Below are 21,758 nucleotides of genomic sequence, written 5' to 3' on the forward strand. Positions count from 1 at the left end.
TACTAATGTCCTCGTTTGGGACCCTCCACTCATAAATATATCATGCATGAAAGAGAGACCAATCAGCACAGCCATCTTGTAGGCAGTCACTCTGTTGGTTTGTGAACCTAGCATGTATCCATGTTGTCGGGGTACACTGAGCACAGCTGGTACAGTGGTGAACTGTCACAATCTCTACGTTTCACTTGAAAAGGAGATTATAGACGTCTTCAAGATCGATCATGATATAAAATCGTTGGATTTCATGCCCCTACTTTCCAGTCCTCATAAATTATAAGCGCCTTTTTTGTCTTGATCCCTCACTTCCCCTTTCTATATTGCCAGAGGCAAAAGGGTGGTTTGCATCATCTCCACAGAGGATCAGAAGGCCGTGCTGTCTCATTTAAGAGAGGATCTATATGTGGTTTCCTGAGCCTGCTGCGTTAAAAGGGCAGCCAGAGAAGGATGATGTAAGAACAGATGATTTCTATGTGCCAGTTATTCAGCTGTACTCTGGGAAGTGGCTACATCTACTGACTGAATATCAACTAACTGTGTTAAACCTGTGAGCTCCGGTTATGAATTCACGAGCATTCAAAGGTCAAAGCATTCTGTTTGTATCAGAGTATAACAGATTCTTCAGTAATGAATTCTGCCTCGTCGAGATTGAGTCTTTGTAATCATAAAATAGAGAAAACAAACCCTGTTCCTTCCTGCGCAAAGTGAAATCATCACTTACCTGATTTATTTAGAAATACTGGACGAACAGAAGCAGCATGGTAGTATCTCCATGTATCCCTATGAAATGTGACATGTTTAAATGTTCACAATATTTGTAGAATACCAACTTTAATACACTTTTTTGGAAACATTAGTGTGTGTCATGACCAGCCAACAACACAGAAGTTTACATTTAATAAACCGCTAGACTGACCACTGCAGGAAATGTTACAGCTCATTTAATGCACAAAAGGGTGCTGATGTACAGCACAAACAGACCTTGAGCGAGATTTTTTTGCATAGGCAAGAATTATTTTGATCATGGGAAAAAAAATCAACACTATCACAACAGTAAAAGAAAATGACACCAGATGTCAGTTGCAAAAACCTTGTATCACTGATCGCTCTGTCCCAGCCTTCTCTCACATGTTAGAGTGATTAAACCACAGTATGGAAGGTCAGTTGGTAAGCTAATAGACCATAATAATGTATAGGGTGGTAGATTTGTCTTATTTTCAAGTCACTGCTCTTCACAGTTGGACTTATTTAAGAGAGAACTTGAGATTCACCCGATCACTCACTGTTTGGGTAAACCCCGCCGTCACTTAAGGCTTAAAGGTCCACACCTCTTGGCAGCAGGTGCAGCTGCTGCATCCTTCTCTCGAGTGTAATGAAGTGGCCTACCAGCTGAACCCAGTTTCGGCTCGGCCGCATGAAAATGTTCCCTCGCTCTGTCAGGACTCCTCATTACTGCCCTATGGTTTTGTTTACGAGCTAAACTGCTCACTGCATAGTGTTAAACCTCAGCCAAAAGGCCGTGTCTCACATTCCAGCCCATTATGCCGCAGCTGCACTGCGTCAACCAGAAATGCCCCGAACTAGTTCAGGGCACATGCTATGTGCTGATTGTGTGTGAGTCTGTGCATGTCCAAGGTATAAATATATGCTTTGTTTGTATGTGAGTGTTTTTTTGTGTTTGTGTCCTTATCTTCCCTATTATGATATTGCCCAGCTTTATAGTGACGCTTACGCCCACAATACTGTTAACACTGACTGACCCCCTCCGCTTATGTATTCATGAGATCGTCCTCTGTTTATTTGCCCATAGATTGATATGGCTTTTAAAGTAGAGCCACTGCCTTTAATATTTTTCTATCTTGAGAGAATGGAGATAATAAGGGTCCCCCCATTTTGACTGTCATGATGAATATCACTGCAATGCAATATCTGTTTGTTATGGTGTGAGATTGTAATAGTTGTTGTCCTTCTCTCTCTCTCTCTCTCTTTCCCCTCTATCTGTTTATCCATCAGAGAGCCAGCTGCTTCCAGGGAATAACTTCACCACAGAGTGCAACATCCCTGGAAACTTCATGTGTGGAGATGGGAAGTGTGTCCCAGGCGGGTGGCAGTGTGACGGATTGCCCGACTGCTTTGACAAGAGCGATGAGAAGGGCTGTCGTAAGTCCAGTTTAGACTCCATTATCAAATCTTTTTTTAGCTCTTAGCTGTGCGTTAAAGGAATGTATCCAGATAGCCAGTTTAGTCATGTCTTCTCAACTCCTGCACTCCTCTTGCTGTGCAGAATTGCAGTCGAAGTTCTCCCTTCCCTATCCATACAGCCATAAGGGCCTTTTAAACCTAATTCTCTGCCAGCTTAAATAAACTCCTCTCCTCGCTCTCCCCCACAGCATGCATCCCTCCTCCTCTTCCTCCTCCTCCCTGCAAGACCCTCGGCCCCAGTTTAGCACCAGGGCAAAACTTAATACCATCAAAGCAAAGGCCGATTACTTCTGTGGGCAGGAATAGTAGCGCGTGCCTAATTCCACTGTAAGGCTACAGTAATAGTTCAGTTTTGATCCTCACTCTTAGTTGGGTTTGATCTTTCTGGTCTGCTGCTCCTCCTTCTCCCCCTCCCGTCTCAGTCAGAGCTCCACACAAAGATGGGATTGCTGATGAAGATTGACTTTGAGGCCCTGCCACACTGAATGGAAACCCCCATCCCCCGATATATTCATCTCTCTAAATGCCTCGCTCTCCTGTTTTCACTCCTCTACGCGCCTTCCCTCTTTATCTCATCTGATGATTTTTGGCTTTTGGCTTGTAATTTGCTTCACAGAGGCTTGTTTTCAATTAGAAAAGCAGAGATTTCTTTTTCTTCTTTTTTTTTCCGGGTAATTCTCTGCCAGAAAAAAATCACCCATGGTTTGTCATCCATTCTGTCACCTCTCCTTATTTCCATCTTTCCTCCTCCTCCTCCTCCTCCTCCTCCTCCTCCTCTCCTCCAGCAGTCACTTTCTCTCACTGTTCTCACTTGTTGGCAGCTCAGGGAACACTCAGACTACTCTTGACAAAGTTGTGTCCCATGGTGCACCAGCACACACACACACACACAAACACATACACACAAACACACACCCTATATAGCCAAACTTTGTAGTCATCAATCTTTTTAGTTTGTAATGCTTTGGTCATTTAAGTTAGGGAAATTTGGTGTCCTAGGCTATCCTCTTTAGTACGCCTTTACTAATGACATTCCTAGAAGTCTATTGCACAAATAAACTACTTAGATAGATGGGTTGTACGCCCCAGATTCCCATCACTCAGTGACCTTAAACTGTCAACAACTGTCAGACCTGGAAAAATAATATTCAGACGCGTTTAGACATATTGCATCAGTATTGAATATGTGAAATGTTCCCGTTTTATCTAATCACAGCGTTCGGGGGTCAGTTCAGTCAGACATGTTCAGTCAAGTTCACCTCAAGTACTTTGAACCTGCAGACAAGATTTTTTGTCAGTTGCTGACACTACATGCGATACTGCTGTAGATAAAAGCAAGTTATCATAAAGCATCACACTCAGCCAGCCTCTCCGGATGTGTTTGTTGTTGACGTCTACATTATCTGCTCTGGCATAAGTGGGTCTTATTATCCTCAAATAGATGGCTAGTTGTCAGTCGATATCTCCGGCGACTGCATCACAAAAGTCCCCAGACAGACCTCTGGCTCCATTAGAGGCTCTGCAGGGACAGACTGACAGACGGAGGGAGGGGAAACAAGGGAGTAAGGGAAGGAAGGGAGGTAAAGAGGAGGACTCATTATAGTGGCTACAGCAGGGGTTCTGTCTAGATGTCTATTATCTGAGGAGAACACAGTGCCTGGAAACTTAAAGACTGCAGCACTGGGTTTTCTGCAAGTAGAATCATAATTAGTCACCCCCCTCCAAGGAAACACACACACATATATATAATATATATATATTTATTTAACAGACGAGTGGTGGATTTGCGAACTTGAAAGACAGTTTGTTGACTTAGCTTAGTGTACTTCTGTCATTGAATTATATGAATACTGTGTTTCAGTACAGACTCCTCAGAAAATCACTTGAATTCAGTGGAATATTGCCGTCTGACTGGCTTTTTTTTTTTTTAGGTTTATATAACCAACTAGGAAATCACACAGGGTATCTGATGACGTCTGTCCACTGTCCTCTGCAATCACAGTCATTACCATGGAGGCAGAGCAGTGTTGACCACCACCACAGGATATTAAATTTCCTCCCATCTGTAATATGAGCAGTCTGCTTCTGCCGGGAGGTTTCCAGGAACATGTGTTTTAATTGACCATCATTATGGATGTTTACAGTTTGTTTGTTTTTTTTTGTTTTTTTTTTAATACTTTGACTTCTTTCGTTAATTAGTGAGTTTTAAGGTGCCAGGGATGAGACCGCACCATTAAAGCATTTTATTTTTAGCAACCCTCCCTGCTTCTCTCTGTAGTCCACTGTTAGGCATGGAAAGTTTGTGCTTTCATTCAGGCAAATATGCACAACTGTATGTATTTATGGTATGCATGTGTGAAAATAGAGTATAATTCTCTGGTACATCTTTTTCTGCAGTGCCTATTTTTACCACATGAATTTGCACCAGAAGACAGCTGTAGTTGGAGAGTAGATCCTCCTGTAAGCCCATGCTGTTTAGCCCGCAGATTGTGCTGATGTGGGTGTCTCTGATCCAAGGAATACTAACGCAGAGCTGGAGATAAAGGTCATATGTGGCGATATATCCCCAGTGTCTCATTAACGAGAATTTTGTATTTTTTTTGGAAACCATGTAGCTAATGGTTAAACACAAAGGAGAACAAATCAATTTGGACTTGCAAATTACTTGGTGGGATATGTAAACAATCATTTTCTTTTGAATCTGTGTGAAATTTGTAAAACTTGCACACACTCTCTCTGCAGATATGGGATGTAAGGGTCCAATTAGCACAAAAGTGTTTTGCAAGACAGAATCACCCGCACATGAACTTGCAATGGCAGATTTTTCTTTAACCCGCAGTTGTTTTGCCTAAGAAACAAACTCCTTTTTGCTGTTTTTTATTTTTGACCTATACTTCATTCCAATACTATCAATGGCTGAGGAGGTTTAGAACAGAATCGAGCAAACATAGTCTACATTTGTTTGGCTCTGTCCTATTTATTTACTTCTTGTTGATGTGCTCCAGTCTGCTGCACTTCATAGGCCAGGAATTGTCTCTCGAATGGTCAGGGAATCTTTATTCACCTAGAAGAGACTTTTCCCTTCCTCCCAAGCCCCACTGCTCTTCTTTTGTTTGTTTGTTCTTCTGGGCCCCTCTGGCACGAGGGTCAACTTCAGTCATGTAAATACTTTTTGCTGGCTCTTAAATAACAGCCTGCACTGGCAGAAGAGAGGCAGGAGCTCCAGCCTGAGCCTTATTGCATTAAAGAAGCAGCTTATTTTATTACTGTCCTGCATGAGGCTGGGACCCTCTACGGATCCTGTTTATGAAGTCCAGTTTATCATGAAGTGGAGCCATTGCTTTGCTGCACATGAATTCAACTGGAATTTAGATGAAAAAAAAGTGCAGTTTTTTATTTATTTTTTATTTTTTTGCAATATCTCCATCTGCGCTATGAGGGTGGACTTTTATGTGTGTTGGCAAGTCTGAGAGGTCTTCAAGCAATGATTCAGAGACAGGCTTCTGACTAATTCCTCACACAAAGAGGTCAAAAGTACCATCCTGCTTGCTGGTGTCCATAACGACGGCCTGGGAGAGTGTTAGACGAAATGGATACTGACAGAGGGGAGAAGGAGGAGAGCTGACTGAGCTTACTGGACCTCAGAGCCAGGATTAGCCTCTTTGCCCTTGTCTGGGCAGGGCATGAGCAGGCAAGAGAGGAGAGATACATAGTAGGGCCGAAAGGGTGAGTGGATATGATGTATAAAACAAGAAGTGAGGAATCGAAGATGGGGAGGGGGGCAGAAATGTAGTTGGGAATGAGCAAAACGACAGGAAGGCACATTTCAAAGAAATGACTGCTCTGAAGTGGCTGTCCCACAGGCTGAGGCCATGGCCTCTTTGTGTGTGCAAGAATGAAATCAGAATTCTACACTCACAAACTTCTGAGACTCTTCCACTTCTGCTTTGCTTTAAATTAGAGGAGCCATCAGCAGGGCCAGTGGCTCTTAAACAGCAAAGATCAGAACACATCAAGTAACACGAAAGAGCTGCTCATCTTCTCATACACTGCTCAAAATCGAGTTGTTTTCATGTCTCTAATCCAGACTATCGTCATTTGCTCTTCAATTCAGTATCTAAATGACAGGACTTGTCTTTTGTGCTGTATTTTCCATTTAGCAGACCACATTCCCTGTAAAGAAAATGGAAAAAAAAATCTTTGTTTCCAGTCACATACCCGATGTTGCTGTCTGACCCCTTTTCCTTCAGGACAATGATTCCAAACCTGGGGGTGACAAGAAAATACTGTGGGGTCACAAAATGCTAAATAGGATGGGTGATATTCAATTCCAAAACATTTTTCCCCCACACACAAAATTTATTTATTTATTCTTTACTTCTCTCTAAGGAATTGCTTTTTTTTTCTTGTGAAACACTGGATAGTTTTAGTCCTTAAGGCTTTAAAGCAATAATATAAAACTTTTAAAAGAAGGAAAAATCTGATCTTTCACTTCAAATGAGATACTCGATTCATAAGCAGCAAAATGCACCATTTCTCTCCTAAATACACAGGTTTTACTGCGACAGCCTTATTTGGTCTGGTATCACCACTAGCTTATGGTGGCTAATATTAGCAAGTGTTAGCTGACTTTAGATGAATATGTAAATGACATTGCAGAGTTTGCACATTAAACCGCAGACCGGGGCCATGAAGCAAACTTTATGCTGTAAGATTTGCTGCAAGATCAGATCTATTTGTGCATCGTGCCAAATGGACCGTGTGCAGGCCCGATACTGGCTGTGACTCCAGGCCTATTTTATTCAAGCACAGGGGGAGAGAAAATTGGAGAGTCGCATATGAGCTGATGTTTTGTCAGTTAGTTTAAAAGTCTATCAATACTTACAGTGAACCATTCTGTGTTTTCATTACCTGATGCACAGTTTATTGATCCTGTTAGCTCCTCACAACAATTAGGAGAAAAATAAAGTCAGTTCAGTGGATTACTCCAATATTATCCTTATCATCGCTTCCTGCAGTCATAACACAGCCAAAAGCCTGGAGCAACATCAGTGGTGCTATTTGTTTTGTTTTTTTTTGTGTGTGTGTTTGTGTAATGACCTCCACAAAATGCCCATGAGTTACTGAACTCAAAAGAGCCTCTAAATGCTTATCAGCAACAAAGTTCTGCTTGACAGCAGGGGCAGAAATAGCTAAAAAGACTCCCGAGACCGATCGGTTATGATTTAGATATCAAGGCTCACACACTGCCAATTCTTCTCCAAACCCACCAGGGGTAAGGGAAGGGTTGCTGAGATTAGGAGTGTGTGTTTATATGATAAGAGCAATGACCAATGCGGCGACTCTAACACAAAGAGCTATTTACCGCTGACAGATGTTTTTTTCTTTCTTTCTTCTTTCCTCTGTTGTTGTCTTTTCGTGCTCGGTTCTGCTATGCTTCATTATGCGTAGGTGTTCTTTGCTCTGCGTGTGTCCGTGGCTCTGACTTAGGCTGGAGCATGTTTCCAGTCGAGGGAGCGGAACAGAAAATGGAGAGATTATGGAGCAATAATGGCAGGAGAAGTAAGGAAAGCAGAGGCAGATTTAATGGGACTGAGTCTGGTGCCTCCCATGTGCTTAACGGTTGACTGATCAATGAGCTGGTGTAATTAATGCCAAGGAACATGGATGAAATATTGATTAGGGTCTCACATAGCATCTCGCTCTGACTCTGTCTCTTGCTGTCTTTGTCTCTCCTAGTTTTCTCTTTAAGATTGAACTCTCTCCTTGTTCCATCGATAGTCACAAATTAGGCAGAATGATTGCTTCGAAATCTTCAAAGGAATAAGAAATGCTGTCTCGTCATTTTACAATACAATGTTGGCAGCTACCAGTTCAAACAAGGCAGTTTTAGCAGCAAGTTGCTTTCTATGATGAATATTGCAGCAGGGTTGTTATCTGATAGATCACTTGCTGCTTTTCCACTATATGCCCTTGCTTGCTTCCCCTTGTATTGGAAGTTGTTGAAATATTACTGATATTTTCCACATGTGCCTTGTTTTACAGTGCACAAGCCACACTTGCTTCCTCATCTAGCACAAAGTTTGATGGCTTTGCAGAACGCCAGTGGCCCGTAAACACTTGGCCCTTGAGATGAAGGGAGCTCTGTAATGTTGCAATCCTTCTTCCTGCACAGAAGGTTATTGTACAACGAGTGAGCAGGGCTTAGACAGTGAATTGAACGGAATAATTATTTTGATCCCCACACCCTCTAGACTGAATCTACCCCCGCCCTTCTTGCTTACACCTTGAGTCCATATTGATTTCCTCCCTTCAGAAATGCTCAGCAAGGTCAGAGAAACCTTTGAAGTTGTCGGCTGTGTCTACTCCTCCTTGGCCTCTACTCTCTCGCGCTCATTCTCCCGTGTTTTTCGTTCTTGTTAGTCTCCTCCTCCGGTCCTTCTCCTCACTCTGTCAATCATGCATGCCCATCACGACCAAGCCTACCTGTGCTGAACAAGTTATTCCATTCTCTGGGGAACCGAGGAGAGGGAGAAAAGGGGAGAAGTGCGGAGAAGGGCATGAGGGTGCACAGTGGGGAAGAGCAAAGCATAGTATATGCAACAGGAACTCTGCTGTCGGAAACAGGCTGACATGAATGCTGAAGCCACAGGGGAGATAAAGACGGAGAAGGAGAGACAAACAGTAGCATTCTGTTTCAACTTCATGTCAGATTATCAAATGATGTACTCTTAAACCCTGAGTATGCCATGGATTTGAACTTTGTTTTGCTTTAGATATTTTAAAATAATTTGAAGTATTTGAGTCTTTTCTGTTTTTTTATTCTTTAAAATGTTCTTGCGGAAGAAATTTTAGGCTCCTGTCAAAAATAGGCACCTAAATATAGCATGTTTGCCTGTAATTGTACTGGAGACAGTAGCAAAGAGTTACTGTGTGTGTATTTGTGTATTGTGTATTGTGTATTGTGTATTCTTTTTCTCTTTTTTTTTGTGCCTTTGTTTGTGTGTCCTCCAACTGTGCGTTTCAGTTTGATCCAGCCATGTTTTTCTGCTAGTGATAGTCTTACCTCAAGGAATCAGCTCGACTGCTAACCTCATTCATTTTCATTTGTGCTGCTCAGTGAACACTGGAACTAAGTTTGGAAGGCGTCCAACACTCTGCCTGCTTTACGTAAGCAACTTCTACAAAGGCGTAGAGAAGAGAGAGAAGATTTGGCCAGAAACTAAATCAGTTCAAACCAAGAAACAGAAGGACTGAAGACAGGACGATATTCACGGTTATAGGTTGAAGAGGGAGCCAGAGGTGCTGGAATGAATCAGCATTACCTGGATCGGAAGCAGTGTTTAAATGTGAACAGTAAAAGTCCTGGACATTGAATAAACTTTCACAGAATTATCAAAGGAAACTTAATAATTCTGTGTTTATTCCAGCTCTTCTACCCTCAACTTGCTCCTTCTAATTAGTCTTTCTGAAGACTGCTTGTGTTATAAAGGGCCATGCATCCCCAAAACACGGCTAAGCACATTAGCTCTATCCTTCTGACCAGCGCTGTGTCTCCCACCCGTGAATTTCCCCTCATGAGCTTGTCCTTCAAGTGACTTCTGAGCTCATTTGGAACACAAACATTGGGTCAGATGAATCCTGCCAGCAGCAGAAGTGGTAATGAGGATTCGGATGAGGGAGGAAGTGATGGAGGAATCTCTGAGTAATAACAGAGATGTCTTTCTAGCCAAGCCTGCCAAGAAAAAAAAAAAGAAGTCAGGATCCAGGACTATACAGAGGAGAGGGAAGTTGTATTTTCCAAAAAGTAACTCTATATGTCTCAGAGCATGTTTCCATTAATTCCCAAAGCAGGTTCAAAACAAAGGAATCTAGAAATAGACGAAATATCCAAGACATGCAAAATAAATAAAACTAGAAAATAAAAGATGTTGCCTTTGTTTGTGGCCAGATGAATTTTAATGTACCCCCTCCAAAGCAAGATGTTTTTGTCTTTTATGTGTTGCTACAGCTTGAAGCCATGCCCGTTTTTTTCTCCAATGATTGTGATATACCATGCAAAATGAGCTTTGGGTGGTTAGGACCTCTGCTGTCCAGGTAAACAAAGGCTTCCCAGACTATAGACACAGCGATCGGGCACTATCCCAGCTTCCTCCCACGTTCAGCGGATTAAATTTCATCCTGGAGACGGGCAATCCAAACTCTCGTGGTTGTTATGCCTAGCCCTCCCCCCTCGCTACACATAAGCTTGAAAGAGCTCATAAATCAGCCTACCACAATATATTGTAGAGGGGAAAATGTGTGCCCCTGGCATTTGAGATGGCACAATGCCAACCTACGAGCAGGCCAATTCCACCCTTTGTATTCAGTGTAGAGAAAAAAACAGAAAGGCGGTTCGGTGGCTTGCTTTTGAGATGCACACATTTAATGCAGTCATTTGAATGCGTGGGCTGCTCCATCCTATTGTTGTTCCGTAGTATTTAATACAATGTTTATAACGATATTCCCTCACTGGCATTAACTTGTAGTCTTATTTAACTACCATTACAATGTCTAAGCTGTAAGCTGTTTGGTAGTTTTTCCTTTCTCTGTCTCCAGTAAGTACTGCTACAACAGGAGTTGCTCTCACACAAAGCCACATGTACAAGTTTAAGCTTTTGTATTTTAATGCAAATTACTGGATGGGAATAATCCATGAGTATGTTAAGGCCAGAGTAAAAAACAGAGGTGTGAGAGATAATACTGTATTATTACAAACTGTAAATACAGTAGTTCTAGTGCCATGTCTTTTTTATGTCCTTTCTTGTTGCCATCAGGGTTTTGAAACTTTTAACTTCAAAGCAAAGGTCCTATATTTCCTGTTGTCTTGCACTTACTTGCTGTCTTGTTTTTCTCCTCCTGCCAGGGAAGACCAATGTGTTTGACTTAAAACTAGGGGTTAGTACTAAACGGAGCACCCCAGGCATCGATGTTCTGCAGGCTCGTCACTCAGTCTCAGGCCTGTCCTGGGAGATAAGACCCGTTGGCCTGCTTAGGCTGATCAATGGGAGAATCCATACAAACACTCTCCCCCATGATTTGCTCTCTTTGTCTTTGTCATTAACTTATTTTCTTCTCCTATCAGTACTTTGCGCTCAGGATCTTACCCTTTACTTGTCATACTTAAGAGAACTTGTAGATAAGCGTTACAGAACAAAGTGAGCTGGATAATTAATTGGACTCTATTACACGGCAGCTGCTTGACTGTTTGAACCTTGGTTGAATGGTTTACTGTTTTAATTTTAGAACACGCATTTGTTGGTGTTGTGTTATTACCATAAAGAATACTTTAAAACTTTAACTTTATTGATGGATTCTTCCCTCCCATTGTGAATCACAGCCAAGGCTAATTCTGTCACAAAACATGATGTATTGCTGTAGAAATTGCTGTATCATCTTCCCATCACCCCCAGACTAATCCATTGTTCTCCTCTTCCTCCGCCTCCCCCAACCTCTCATCTGTCCCCAGCTAAGGTCAAGTCGAAGTGTGCTCCTACGTTCTTCGCCTGCGCTAATGGTGTCCACTGCATCATCGGGCGTTTCCGCTGTAATGGCTTCAGCGACTGTCCTGACGGGAGTGATGAGGAGAACTGCAGTGAGTCTCAGAACACGGCAACCAAATCCAATAAAAGCAATTGGTCTCATGCCATGGTCACCAGAAGGCTTGGTCTGTTCAGTGATGTACTGTCCTCCAGTCATAACAGTTTATTCTTACTGCAGCCACTCATCATGCAGCCAGTGGAGGGTAGAGGACTCAATATGTACTTCACTCATGTAAAAGCACAATGATTCCTGTAAAGGCTGAGCAAGATATTAAAGTAAGTTCAGGTTGCTCCTCAGCCTGTAAATGCAGTAGTGTCTTCTGCTGCTCTGGAGAATTTTGTCAAGTCTGAGAAAATAACCCTGATGATGTCATAGTGATGTAATCAGGATTATCTCATATTAAATGAAATAAACATTACAGAGTGAGTGTGTGGAGTTTGAAAGATAAGGGTATTAACCAGGCAGGGAGAGGCCAAGAATGAACAGGTAGGTAGGTGGCATTGTGGGAAATGTAGGATCAAGTACTTATGGAGCTTGACCCATACTGAGGAATAAAAATGAGGATATTTCGACCTCTGCTGTGTCATTATTATTATTTTTTTATCTGTCTCTTTTGAGTCCTCCAACGTGATAGAAATGCTTTACTAAATTACTGTGGTACCCCTTCAAGCAATATACTTGCTTCATCTATAAACTGCGAAAAGCAAATTTCTTAGACAGACTATTGCAATATAATGAAAAAAACAACATGATAAACATGCATTCACTTCACTTTAATCTAGAATCTACAAGGGGAGTCAGACACATAGAGATAACAATCACCATACATCTATACATGATGCACATGTTGCACATTTCTTTGTCTCATCTCCTTTATTCTTCCATCCTTGTGCTTTCTCATTTTTTCCTTGTGTCCTTTTGTGAACAAATAAATGAAAAAACCTTTCTCAAAATAGTAAACTGCAATCACCAAGCTTGTTACTTTGCTCTGATTTAGCTTTCCTGGTGCCAGTACAGTATTTCTCATACCCTCTAAAGTGTGAAGCTGCTATGCTTTATATCCCATCTTGCAGAGGAAAATGAAAGAGAGTGTCATTTTTATAAAAAAAATTTAATTTTGTACTGCTCCACTCTCCCCTCCACTCCTTTTCAGGTTATTTCACTCTTTTGCATTGTAACTCTTGACTATGCTTGGGTCTAGCTTTTTTTTTTTTTTTTTTTTTTTGCTTGAAATCTCTAAACAGCAGCAGACAGGTTGTAGTTGCGTCTGTATAATCAGGGATATAAATTGTCCTCACATGACCCCATCTCTGCTTTCCCACTGTAGAATGTGCATCAAACCAATCACTCACCATTGTCAGAGGCAGCGTTCCTAGCCTGCAGGGGCCCACACTCACAAATCTAATCTAGCCATTTAAATGGGGCTATGCTCCATGCTCCCAGCACAGACTGCGTCATGACTGTGTAATTGTCTGGATCTTCTCACAAGATAATTCTGCCTCATTTTGCAGAAGCTAGAACACAGACAAATGAGGAAGTGTGCTAAAAAGGAGTGGTAGGGCTGGAGAGGACTGAATGTTTTTTTTAGTGTTAGTTTTTTTGTCTTCTTTTTTATTTTGAGTTTCAGTTTGATATTTTATCAGTCTCCTCAGAGCAGATGCTTCACTGACTCACAGTTTTTAATGTTTAATTTCTTCTCTGAAAATCCCCATGAAACTGTAACATCCATGCTTTTCTTTTAAATTTAATGATTCCAGTGAGTTGTAGATGAGATCAACAGGTTTAAAATCGACTTAATCAAATTAATGCAATTTGTTTTGAAATAATTTGTTTATACATTAAAGTTTGTTTCTTCGAGGAAAAGTTACACAGGTGCTCCTGTGTCACTTTCTATGAACTAACACTTGACCTTTGACCTCTGCTCTTACTTAACCACAGCAGGAAACCCCCTGGTGTGCTCGGAGTCCCGCTTCAAGTGTCGAAATGGCCGCTGTGTAGACCGCAGCTTCTTGTGTAACGGCCAGGACAACTGCCAGGACAACAGTGATGAGGAGCTCTGCCTGACTACAGCAGGTACGTCACCAATCAAACAAGAGATTGTCGTGGAAGCAGGGAAGAAAAAAAAAGATTAAGGCCTTTTATTTTTAAAACTACCCAGGCACAGAAAATCACAAACAGAGACAGGCTGAGGATGAGTTTGCAATAAACACATTCTTGATCCCTCTGATTGGCCTTTAACTCACATAGAAAACTGACAATATATGGATCTGTGTTTTTGTTCATTATCTCTAAAAAAACATTTTTTTAATAATTGACAAGCTTGAAAATACAAGATTTAAATGAATGAAATGGATGTTCAAACACATGCTAAGAGTCACTTGGTCTGTAGTTGCCAGTGAGGCGTCCCTTTCACATGCACTGTAATTACACAGTCCCAAGAATGGTCATGTAGATCATTTTTGGGACTCTTGTAGAGATTCGTTTTGTAATTTGTTTTGTCAGAAATAGCTGCAGAGACCAATTATGGGTGAATGAGTTTGATAAGGTTTCCTCTCACAGTTATAAGGGGAAAGTCTTGAAATAGCCATCTGTCTCTTCATTCAGTTCATTCACTCCGTTCAGAGTTAATTTGCACTGTAACACAACTGTGAACAATTTCAAGATGAGACTGAGAGGTCACCACTGTTGTGTTCGTCTGATCAGGCCATAGTCATCTGAAATGTTAGCAGTGAACTTCATAACAGGTGGAGATAAAGTTTTTAGCTTTTCTATTATACTGGATACGATGATGATAGAGGAGTTGGAAGATTCTGGCACTCAATACGTCACATTATCTGATGTTTCTAGAGACGTCACTTAGGAAATGTATATTACAGTCTGTGCTTCATGAAGATACAGCAAAGCCACTGACAGATGAAACTTTAAAGGCGACATAAGCTGCTTTTATTCTCCTGACTCTGGAGAACGTTCTTTCCAGTATCTGTTTAACACACAGAATCACCCCGTGGCATCATTAGCATAACATTATACAATACAGTGCTGTTGTTGGCATTCTGGTGAGTTTGCATTGTAACACAAGAAGCAGTAGGATCATCCCTGACAGTGAGTCTGATGTCCTCTGTTAGAAAATGTCTTATTCACTGGCAGGTACAACATGCCATTCTTATCCCACTGGCAGCTTCACTTCTCACAGGCAGCTGCCGCCACTACGGCACAACAGTCGGCTTCTGTCATCACTTCAACTGTACTTTCAATGGCAAGCTGACACGATTCCTGCCAGCCGTCCAGCCCTGATGTGCATATAACCCCAGGCAACACAATGTGGACCACTGGTAGTGTCGTCTTTTTTTATTTCTTCAAAAAAAAATCCTGTGTTGAGGTGCTGCATATTGACTTACTCTGTAGGGAAAAAAGTCTGTCAGAAATAACAAAACAATGCTGACAATAACCTGTCAGCGTCTAGTCCACAAGACAGTAACATTGTTACCAGTACGCAGATAGGCAAAGTCAGCAGACACTTGATCGAAACTCCAGAGGCAAGACATGTCTGATAAACAGGGGAGGAGCTCTGCAGCAGTCACACCGTACACTTCAAAATATGAACGCTAAATCAGGGCGAAACATTTCCACACCGTTTATTTATTCATCTTTCCTCGGCTGCAGAAAATTGCTCTGCTCCGACACTACAGGCAAACTACAGATCAGATAATGATTGCAGGAGATAATTATTCCACTTATTATAATTTAGCCTGCTGATGTGATTCCTCAAAAATCTATACATAATACACTATAATTAGTCAACCTTTTACAAAACTATGTGCCTAATTAGCAAAAATGTGAAATCCTCATTATTTTTTACCCGCATGTGTTGTGTGAGAGAGACACAGAAACAAAGGTAAGAGAGTCCATCCATCACCCCAAGCCCGACTCCACAACTCAATGCAGAGCCACAGATTGCTGAATGGGACTGTAGAGTGATGCAGAAATATTGATTGATATCTGTGCCCACTGGACTCCATTTCCTTGTTGACAAGTAAACAATACCGACTCCAAAATGTAATTGCTTGTCCTTACGGCGTCTGAGGCATTAGATCTCAGAGAGCAGCCTTCACATTAAAAACTGGACGCTGTATAAAAAGCTAAAACAATCAAAACAGCTCACTGTTAGTGTAATTTTGTATGAATTTAAAAATTGTTTGCTTCTGTTAAATCAGAATTAATTGAAAATTACTTGGTAGGTCTTTTCTTTGCTTATGTTTTTTGAACAAGCACATTAGAAGAGATTCTCCTTCTGCTGCAACTCACAAAATGTTTATGCACCTTAATATGGGCTCAGCGAATATCTAAGGACTGCTTTATGATACACCATAAGTACAATTATTTTACTCCATTTCCTGCAAAAAGAAAGTGTTATACTTTGCAGTGATTTTATTAAAAGCCTTGCTATGGTTGACTGAGAGGCTCCTCAGACTGCCATCTCTAAAATGTTTCCGGGGTGTCATAATGGAGTACCAAGTTTTATCTTTTTCTCATCATAAAAATGCATGATTTTTTTTTCAGCTATCCAGCAGAGTAGATCGCATGTGTTCCATTCACAGAAATGTGTCAGTGTAACTACTTCTAACCTGAGTCTGTTTGGATGTGTTGTTAAATTCCCAAAGACTCCCTGTCAGCACTCATTTTATAGTAGTATTTGTATGTACGGAGCACAAATGCCCCTGATGTTCCCCTGCTTATTTTGCTGCTGAAAACTTGTTAAAGAGTACCAGTGCTGAGAAGTTGTGAGAAGTTGTGAGCTCTGTGTTGCTGTGGCCTTCAGAACAGATCAAGGAAGAGAAGCTCGGTTTGTGTTTTTTTTTCTTTCTTTCTTTTTTTTTATCATCACCCTCTGTGCTTCAGAGGAAGTGAAGGCATCGCTGCAGTTTGACTCCCTGCATTTCTTTCCTGTTTGCTCAGACACACACACACACACACACACACACACACAGATACACACACCTTACATTCTGCTCTGACTTTAGCTCTCTCTATAATAAGCACAGACCTGCAGGTGACAGATAAGGCATACAATATCCGCTCTAAGCCACCTGAGCACGGCATCTCCTTCCTCATTCTCTCTCCTGTAACTCCACCACTCTCCCTCTGTTCACCTCCTCTTCCTCCTTACCCATAATTATTTGCTTCAGTGTCTCCACATTTGCCTCTCTATTTGAATGATAGAGCTTGTCAGCAGACACATCATTATGGCATTTATAGCCTAGCAATTGGTTATCGTGTCCAAGGTGTCAGACAACTGGATCTACAGAAACCATCCTCATGCCTCCAGTGTCTTTATTTCCCATCAGAGTGATTTTAAACACTTTGGCACATTTAGACGCAAACAGGGCAGCAGAGAGCTGCTTTTACTGTTTATCTTTTTATTTGATGGATAATTGATTTTCGAAATAGAAGAGAGGTGGCAAAGTGGCAAACAGTGCAATGTAACAATACACAATCTTCTATAAATGCAGTGGTGCAATCTTCGCACAGTGAGATAGAAGGGGTGGGATGGGGAGTCTGTAACGGATAACAGAGATAAAGAAATGGAAAGCGCACCACATAAACATGATATAGTGAGCCAGAAAGGGAGTCGCGAGGAGCAATGAATAGCAATGGGCAGGAAGATGGAGGTAAGAAGAGAGTTAGGTGATTTAGAAGAGAAAGGCAGGGATTTGGATAGAAGTGAGTGAGGGGTAGCGATAAGCAGGAGAGGATGAGAGCAGCATCCATCTCAAGTCGAGCCCCGAGGCCGAGCAGTGTAACTCCAGAAACAGAAATGACATGAAAGCTAGTTTTGCAAAGCTGAGCTTGTCTTTGCTCTCCCCCGGTCTTCCAGGCTTTGCTTATAGCAGAAAATAGAGAGCGCAGTGACAGAACGCATGTTTGCCCCTGCAATGAATTGTTGTTGAATCACCGCCAAAGGACGCACAGGACTTGGCCAAATGCTGGAGGAGCCCTCACTGAGAACAAGAGAGCCACTGCATATCCAAGGAAGCATGTGCATGACTGCATGAGCGCAGATACACACAGTCAGACAAACACTCGAAGAGTCACAATGCATCTGGCAGTGATTGTTCAGCGTATTTAATTGCAAAGCAAAAAAAAAAAAAAACTCCATAATCTCCTGAAGAAACTTTCTGAAGGTCACGACTCTGACAAGTTTAGAAAAAGTGATGAGCACAGTAGCGGGCGCCTTTTAGAAAGAGTTGGAGAATCCCCTCGGAGTCGTTTAAGAAAAGTAATTGATTTAAAATGCACACATCAGCGTCTCTCATTACGCATTAATTAACACGAGTAGGCAAAGAGTATCAGATGGTGTGGTGACTGTGGGAGAGTGATAGTGATTAATTCTCACATCACTTCCATCTCAAAGAAGCTTCTTCCTGGCCGCCTTCTTCTTAAGTGAAGTTGCTGTCAGAGAAAAAGTAAGAGAGGAGAAGTGTAGCTGGTGTGAAGGTGGGAACACAGGGACAGACGATGGTTCCAGGGCTTCAAAAGCTCTCAACTGGCTTTGTGCATTTTGGAAGATAAGGTATGCTTTTGTGTGGACACAAGCATGAAAGGCACTTGTTTTCGGTGTTTGTTTGTGTGTGTGTGTGTGTGTGTGTGTGCATGTATTTGTATTTGTATATGTTCTTTCAGTTGACAACACACACATATAATTCCAATTTTTGTTACGTTCTCGTAAAAACCATATGAAGTTGAGACAGCAGTTCTCTACAACATCCTGCATTAAGTTTCACGGTGTACTGTAGCTTTCCAACATCACACGAGAAAGATTTATGCTCTCACTGCTCTCACTCAGCTAAATAATTGGCCAAATAAAAGGCAAATAAATCCTAAAGCTCATAAAAACTGCAAAGCCTTTAGCTCACAAACACTTTGTAAACCTCCCAACATCAATTAGGCTTCTTTGAAATAAAAGGCCAACATCAATTCTGGAGACCAACAGGACGCAGAACTGTTGACATTCATGACACATCTCGGAATATATTTACACTCTTTGCTGGATTAACATGTGACTTAAATTACAATGCACCGTAAACAACAATTATTTATAGTTTTTCTGCTCAAGGATATCTTGCAGCACTCTTACAATAAGGGGACTGCACCCAAGGGTAGCCCTTGTGTGTTTACACACTGCCTGAATGTGTGCTTTATCAGTACCTATGCATATTCTGTAATGTCCAGACTCCTGTAGAGACAAGCAGGCAGCCCCATAGAAAACTGAACATGGCTCATCACTGTGTGCTCCAGTAAATAGAACTGTCACAATCTTTCTGTTTTAATATGACTTTTACTAGTGACCCCATCAGAGAACTCATTGGCCTACAGGTCCTCAGAGAAGTGTCAGTCAGAGTGAGATGTTGGGCAGCAGTCTGACAATTAACATTAGCCTGCTACATGAGTATACTGTCAAAACACTGGCAGATGACATCACCCCTGAGCCCGATTGGTTTGATGAAAATTAGCCCATCGACTAAAAACAGCCGAACGTCTGCAAAATGAAGTGGCACCAAGAGTTTATGGAGAACATGACTGTGTATAATCAAATGATGAGCCTCTCAGCGAGAATCACTCGTTCTCACTGTGCTTGTCAGCGGAATTTGACTCAGTGTAACAAAGGCTGTTTAACTAAAACACTAATATGTTCATAAGCTTCATTTTGGCCAGCATCACCACATATTCACAAACGCTCTCATTTCTCACCAGCAGCACAATAAGCAGTTTTAACCTTCTGGTTTGTCTGTGGAGCTTCCTCTCAAATCCCTCATTTTAAACTCCAGGGTTGCTCCCCTCCTACAGAGAGTAATCTGCAGCTTTCTATTTGTTATATCCTCCTAAGGCTGTGTAAGAATTACTCGAATAGATCACCTAGCACTGCATCTGCTGTTTTGCATAAGCACTGTGTATTCAACAACCTGTCTTCACAGCCCCGCCATTTACAGGGCCAATAAACACTAGTAAATCAGATGTGGCTGTATATACAGTGACTGCCTGCTGACATCTAGCAGTAACTCTTGCCTTCCATTAGCATCGCCAGTAAACTAGACATTAATATATAGTGTCAGGCTGATATATAAAGAACAAAGAACGTCAGAGAGATTAAAAGTCCTGCAGTTTGTATTCACTATTAGTATCCTTTTAGTTTGCTAATAGCTTCTCGCACAGCCACGTCCTCCCCCATTGATTGCTGCCAGACTTTGGGGCCGAATATTATACGTGCCATAGATTAAAATGACAAGTTAATCCATGTGCAATTTTTGTGGTAGACGTGTGCGACGTGTGAGATGTTGGTCTGTTCATGCCCTTCGTCAGTAGCACCCAGAGAGCACTGGCAGAGAGAGAAAGGTGTGGGAGGGAGCGTGAAATGGCGTAGGGGAATATAATGGCAGTAGACTGAGGTGTGGGAGAGGAATGTAATAGTGCCAGTTTATCAGAGCCAACACACACTTGACAGGCACAAATAGGGGAGGTTGCACATGTCACCTCCCATGGATTTGAACTCGGGAAAAGTTTCAAAAGGTTTTTGCTTTTGTCAGCCTAAAGCACATTCACAAAGCAGCGCTGAGGGGCTCTCGGCTGTTGGTCTGCAGGAGAAGAAGTCCAAGCAGTTGGCAACAGGCTGTTAGCTGCTTCTGGCAGCGCTGAACTGAGGGGATGCAGCTTCATAGTTTCTTGATTTGAGTTGTAAATAAAATTGTTTTCTAGTATCGTAGGAGTGTAGTATTGTAAGTGGGAGGTCTGGCAGTGGCCTTTAGACTCTATACTGTTGGTATCCATGTGGATCGTATGTGGAAATGAATACTGCAAGTTGTGTTTATCCACCCATCCGTTTTGTACATCCTACTTTGTGTGTTTTCTTTGCTATATCGGAGAATATATCAGAGAAACACACTTGTTTCATCTTTCCTTCCCTTCCCACCCACTCACCAAGTATCAGTCCTTTTTAGAGCTTTTGTTCTTTAAGGGCCTTGTTGTCATTGGTTGTATATCACGGGGGGGGGGGTCTCTTCCGGGACCAGAGTCTGCATGAATCATCCCCGTCCTTGAATCAGGACCAGTCAGCCGTTTCTATTCAGGCTCCTGTAAATTAACAACCTTTCCCTCCTAAACCTCTCCTCATTCAGTCGCCATGGTGATGGTGGTCAAGTGACGACCTGCACCCACAGACTAGTGGAGGAATTTCACTCAGAACAATAGCTCTACTGTTGCTGTTGGGTAGAGTTGTACTTTGAACGAGAGCGCTGTTTATCTGTTGTTGGGTACGTGTGTGTGGGTGTGTGTGTGTGTGTGTGCGTGTGCTGGTGATTGTTTCCCATCACTTTTTCTAAACCATTGTTCCTACGTTTCGATTTTATTTGTTTTTTCGCTGGATGAGGCCAAAGAAAAGTCCAGGTTTGCCATTAATAGGTGATACGGCACAAGTGTCAATCTCTGGTTGAGCTGGCTTGGTCTGTGATCTCCATACACCAAAAGGCACTGAATCATGTTCAGTGGTCTGATATTGAACCATTAGATTGTTTAAGTGACTCCATAAAATGGAAATCTCCAAAGAGGACAAAAACAAGCTCATTAGCTCACTGATTTGTGCTTCTACGAGCATCACATTTGCATTAGAGTGTGTTAAGCTTGGCCTCGACTGTAGCATTTCCCTGCTCAGTCGACACTTGGCTTGGAAAGACGTGCCCCTCTCTGGCCCCTCACTGCACACTCACTGGATGGCTGACAGCAGAAAGGAGGTGAGATCACACTGTAAAGTGTGCAGTGCTTAAATGAGGCTCTCTCTCTCTCTCTGTAAGTATTTTCCTTCCCTCTCTGCATCTGAATCATTTCAGTCATTTAAACTACCTCCATTCTCTTCACAGTACACTAGCTTTTTTTTTGTAGAAAAATGTGCTCGTCTACTCTGTATTGTGCAAACTCCAATAAGGCTC

General features: G+C 41.9%; 1 protein-coding gene across 2 annotated transcripts in view; it reads left to right on the forward strand.

Moving 5' to 3' along the window:
* Nucleotides 1–21,758, forward strand: part of ldlrad3 (low density lipoprotein receptor class A domain containing 3) — a 73,740-nt gene that overhangs the window by 25,210 nt on the left and 26,772 nt on the right. Inside the window, exons 2-4 of one of the 2 annotated variants that reach the window (XM_071503330.1) lie at nucleotides 2,011–2,157; nucleotides 11,708–11,833; nucleotides 13,723–13,854. In XM_071503330.1, the coding sequence (XP_071359431.1) occupies nucleotides 2,011–2,157; nucleotides 11,708–11,833; nucleotides 13,723–13,854 (405 nt within the window). Of the gene's footprint in view, nucleotides 1–2,010; nucleotides 2,158–11,707; nucleotides 11,834–13,719; nucleotides 13,855–21,758 lie in introns of both variants that reach the window. The other variant, XM_071503321.1, reaches the window with a different exon arrangement.

The sequence above is a fragment of the Trachinotus anak genome, unplaced genomic scaffold, assembly GCF_046630095.1.
Source record: "Trachinotus anak isolate AG129_WGS33_773 ecotype Australia unplaced genomic scaffold, CSIRO_AGI_Tana_v1 ptg000002l, whole genome shotgun sequence".
Lineage (NCBI taxonomy): Eukaryota > Metazoa > Chordata > Actinopteri > Carangiformes > Carangidae > Trachinotus > Trachinotus anak.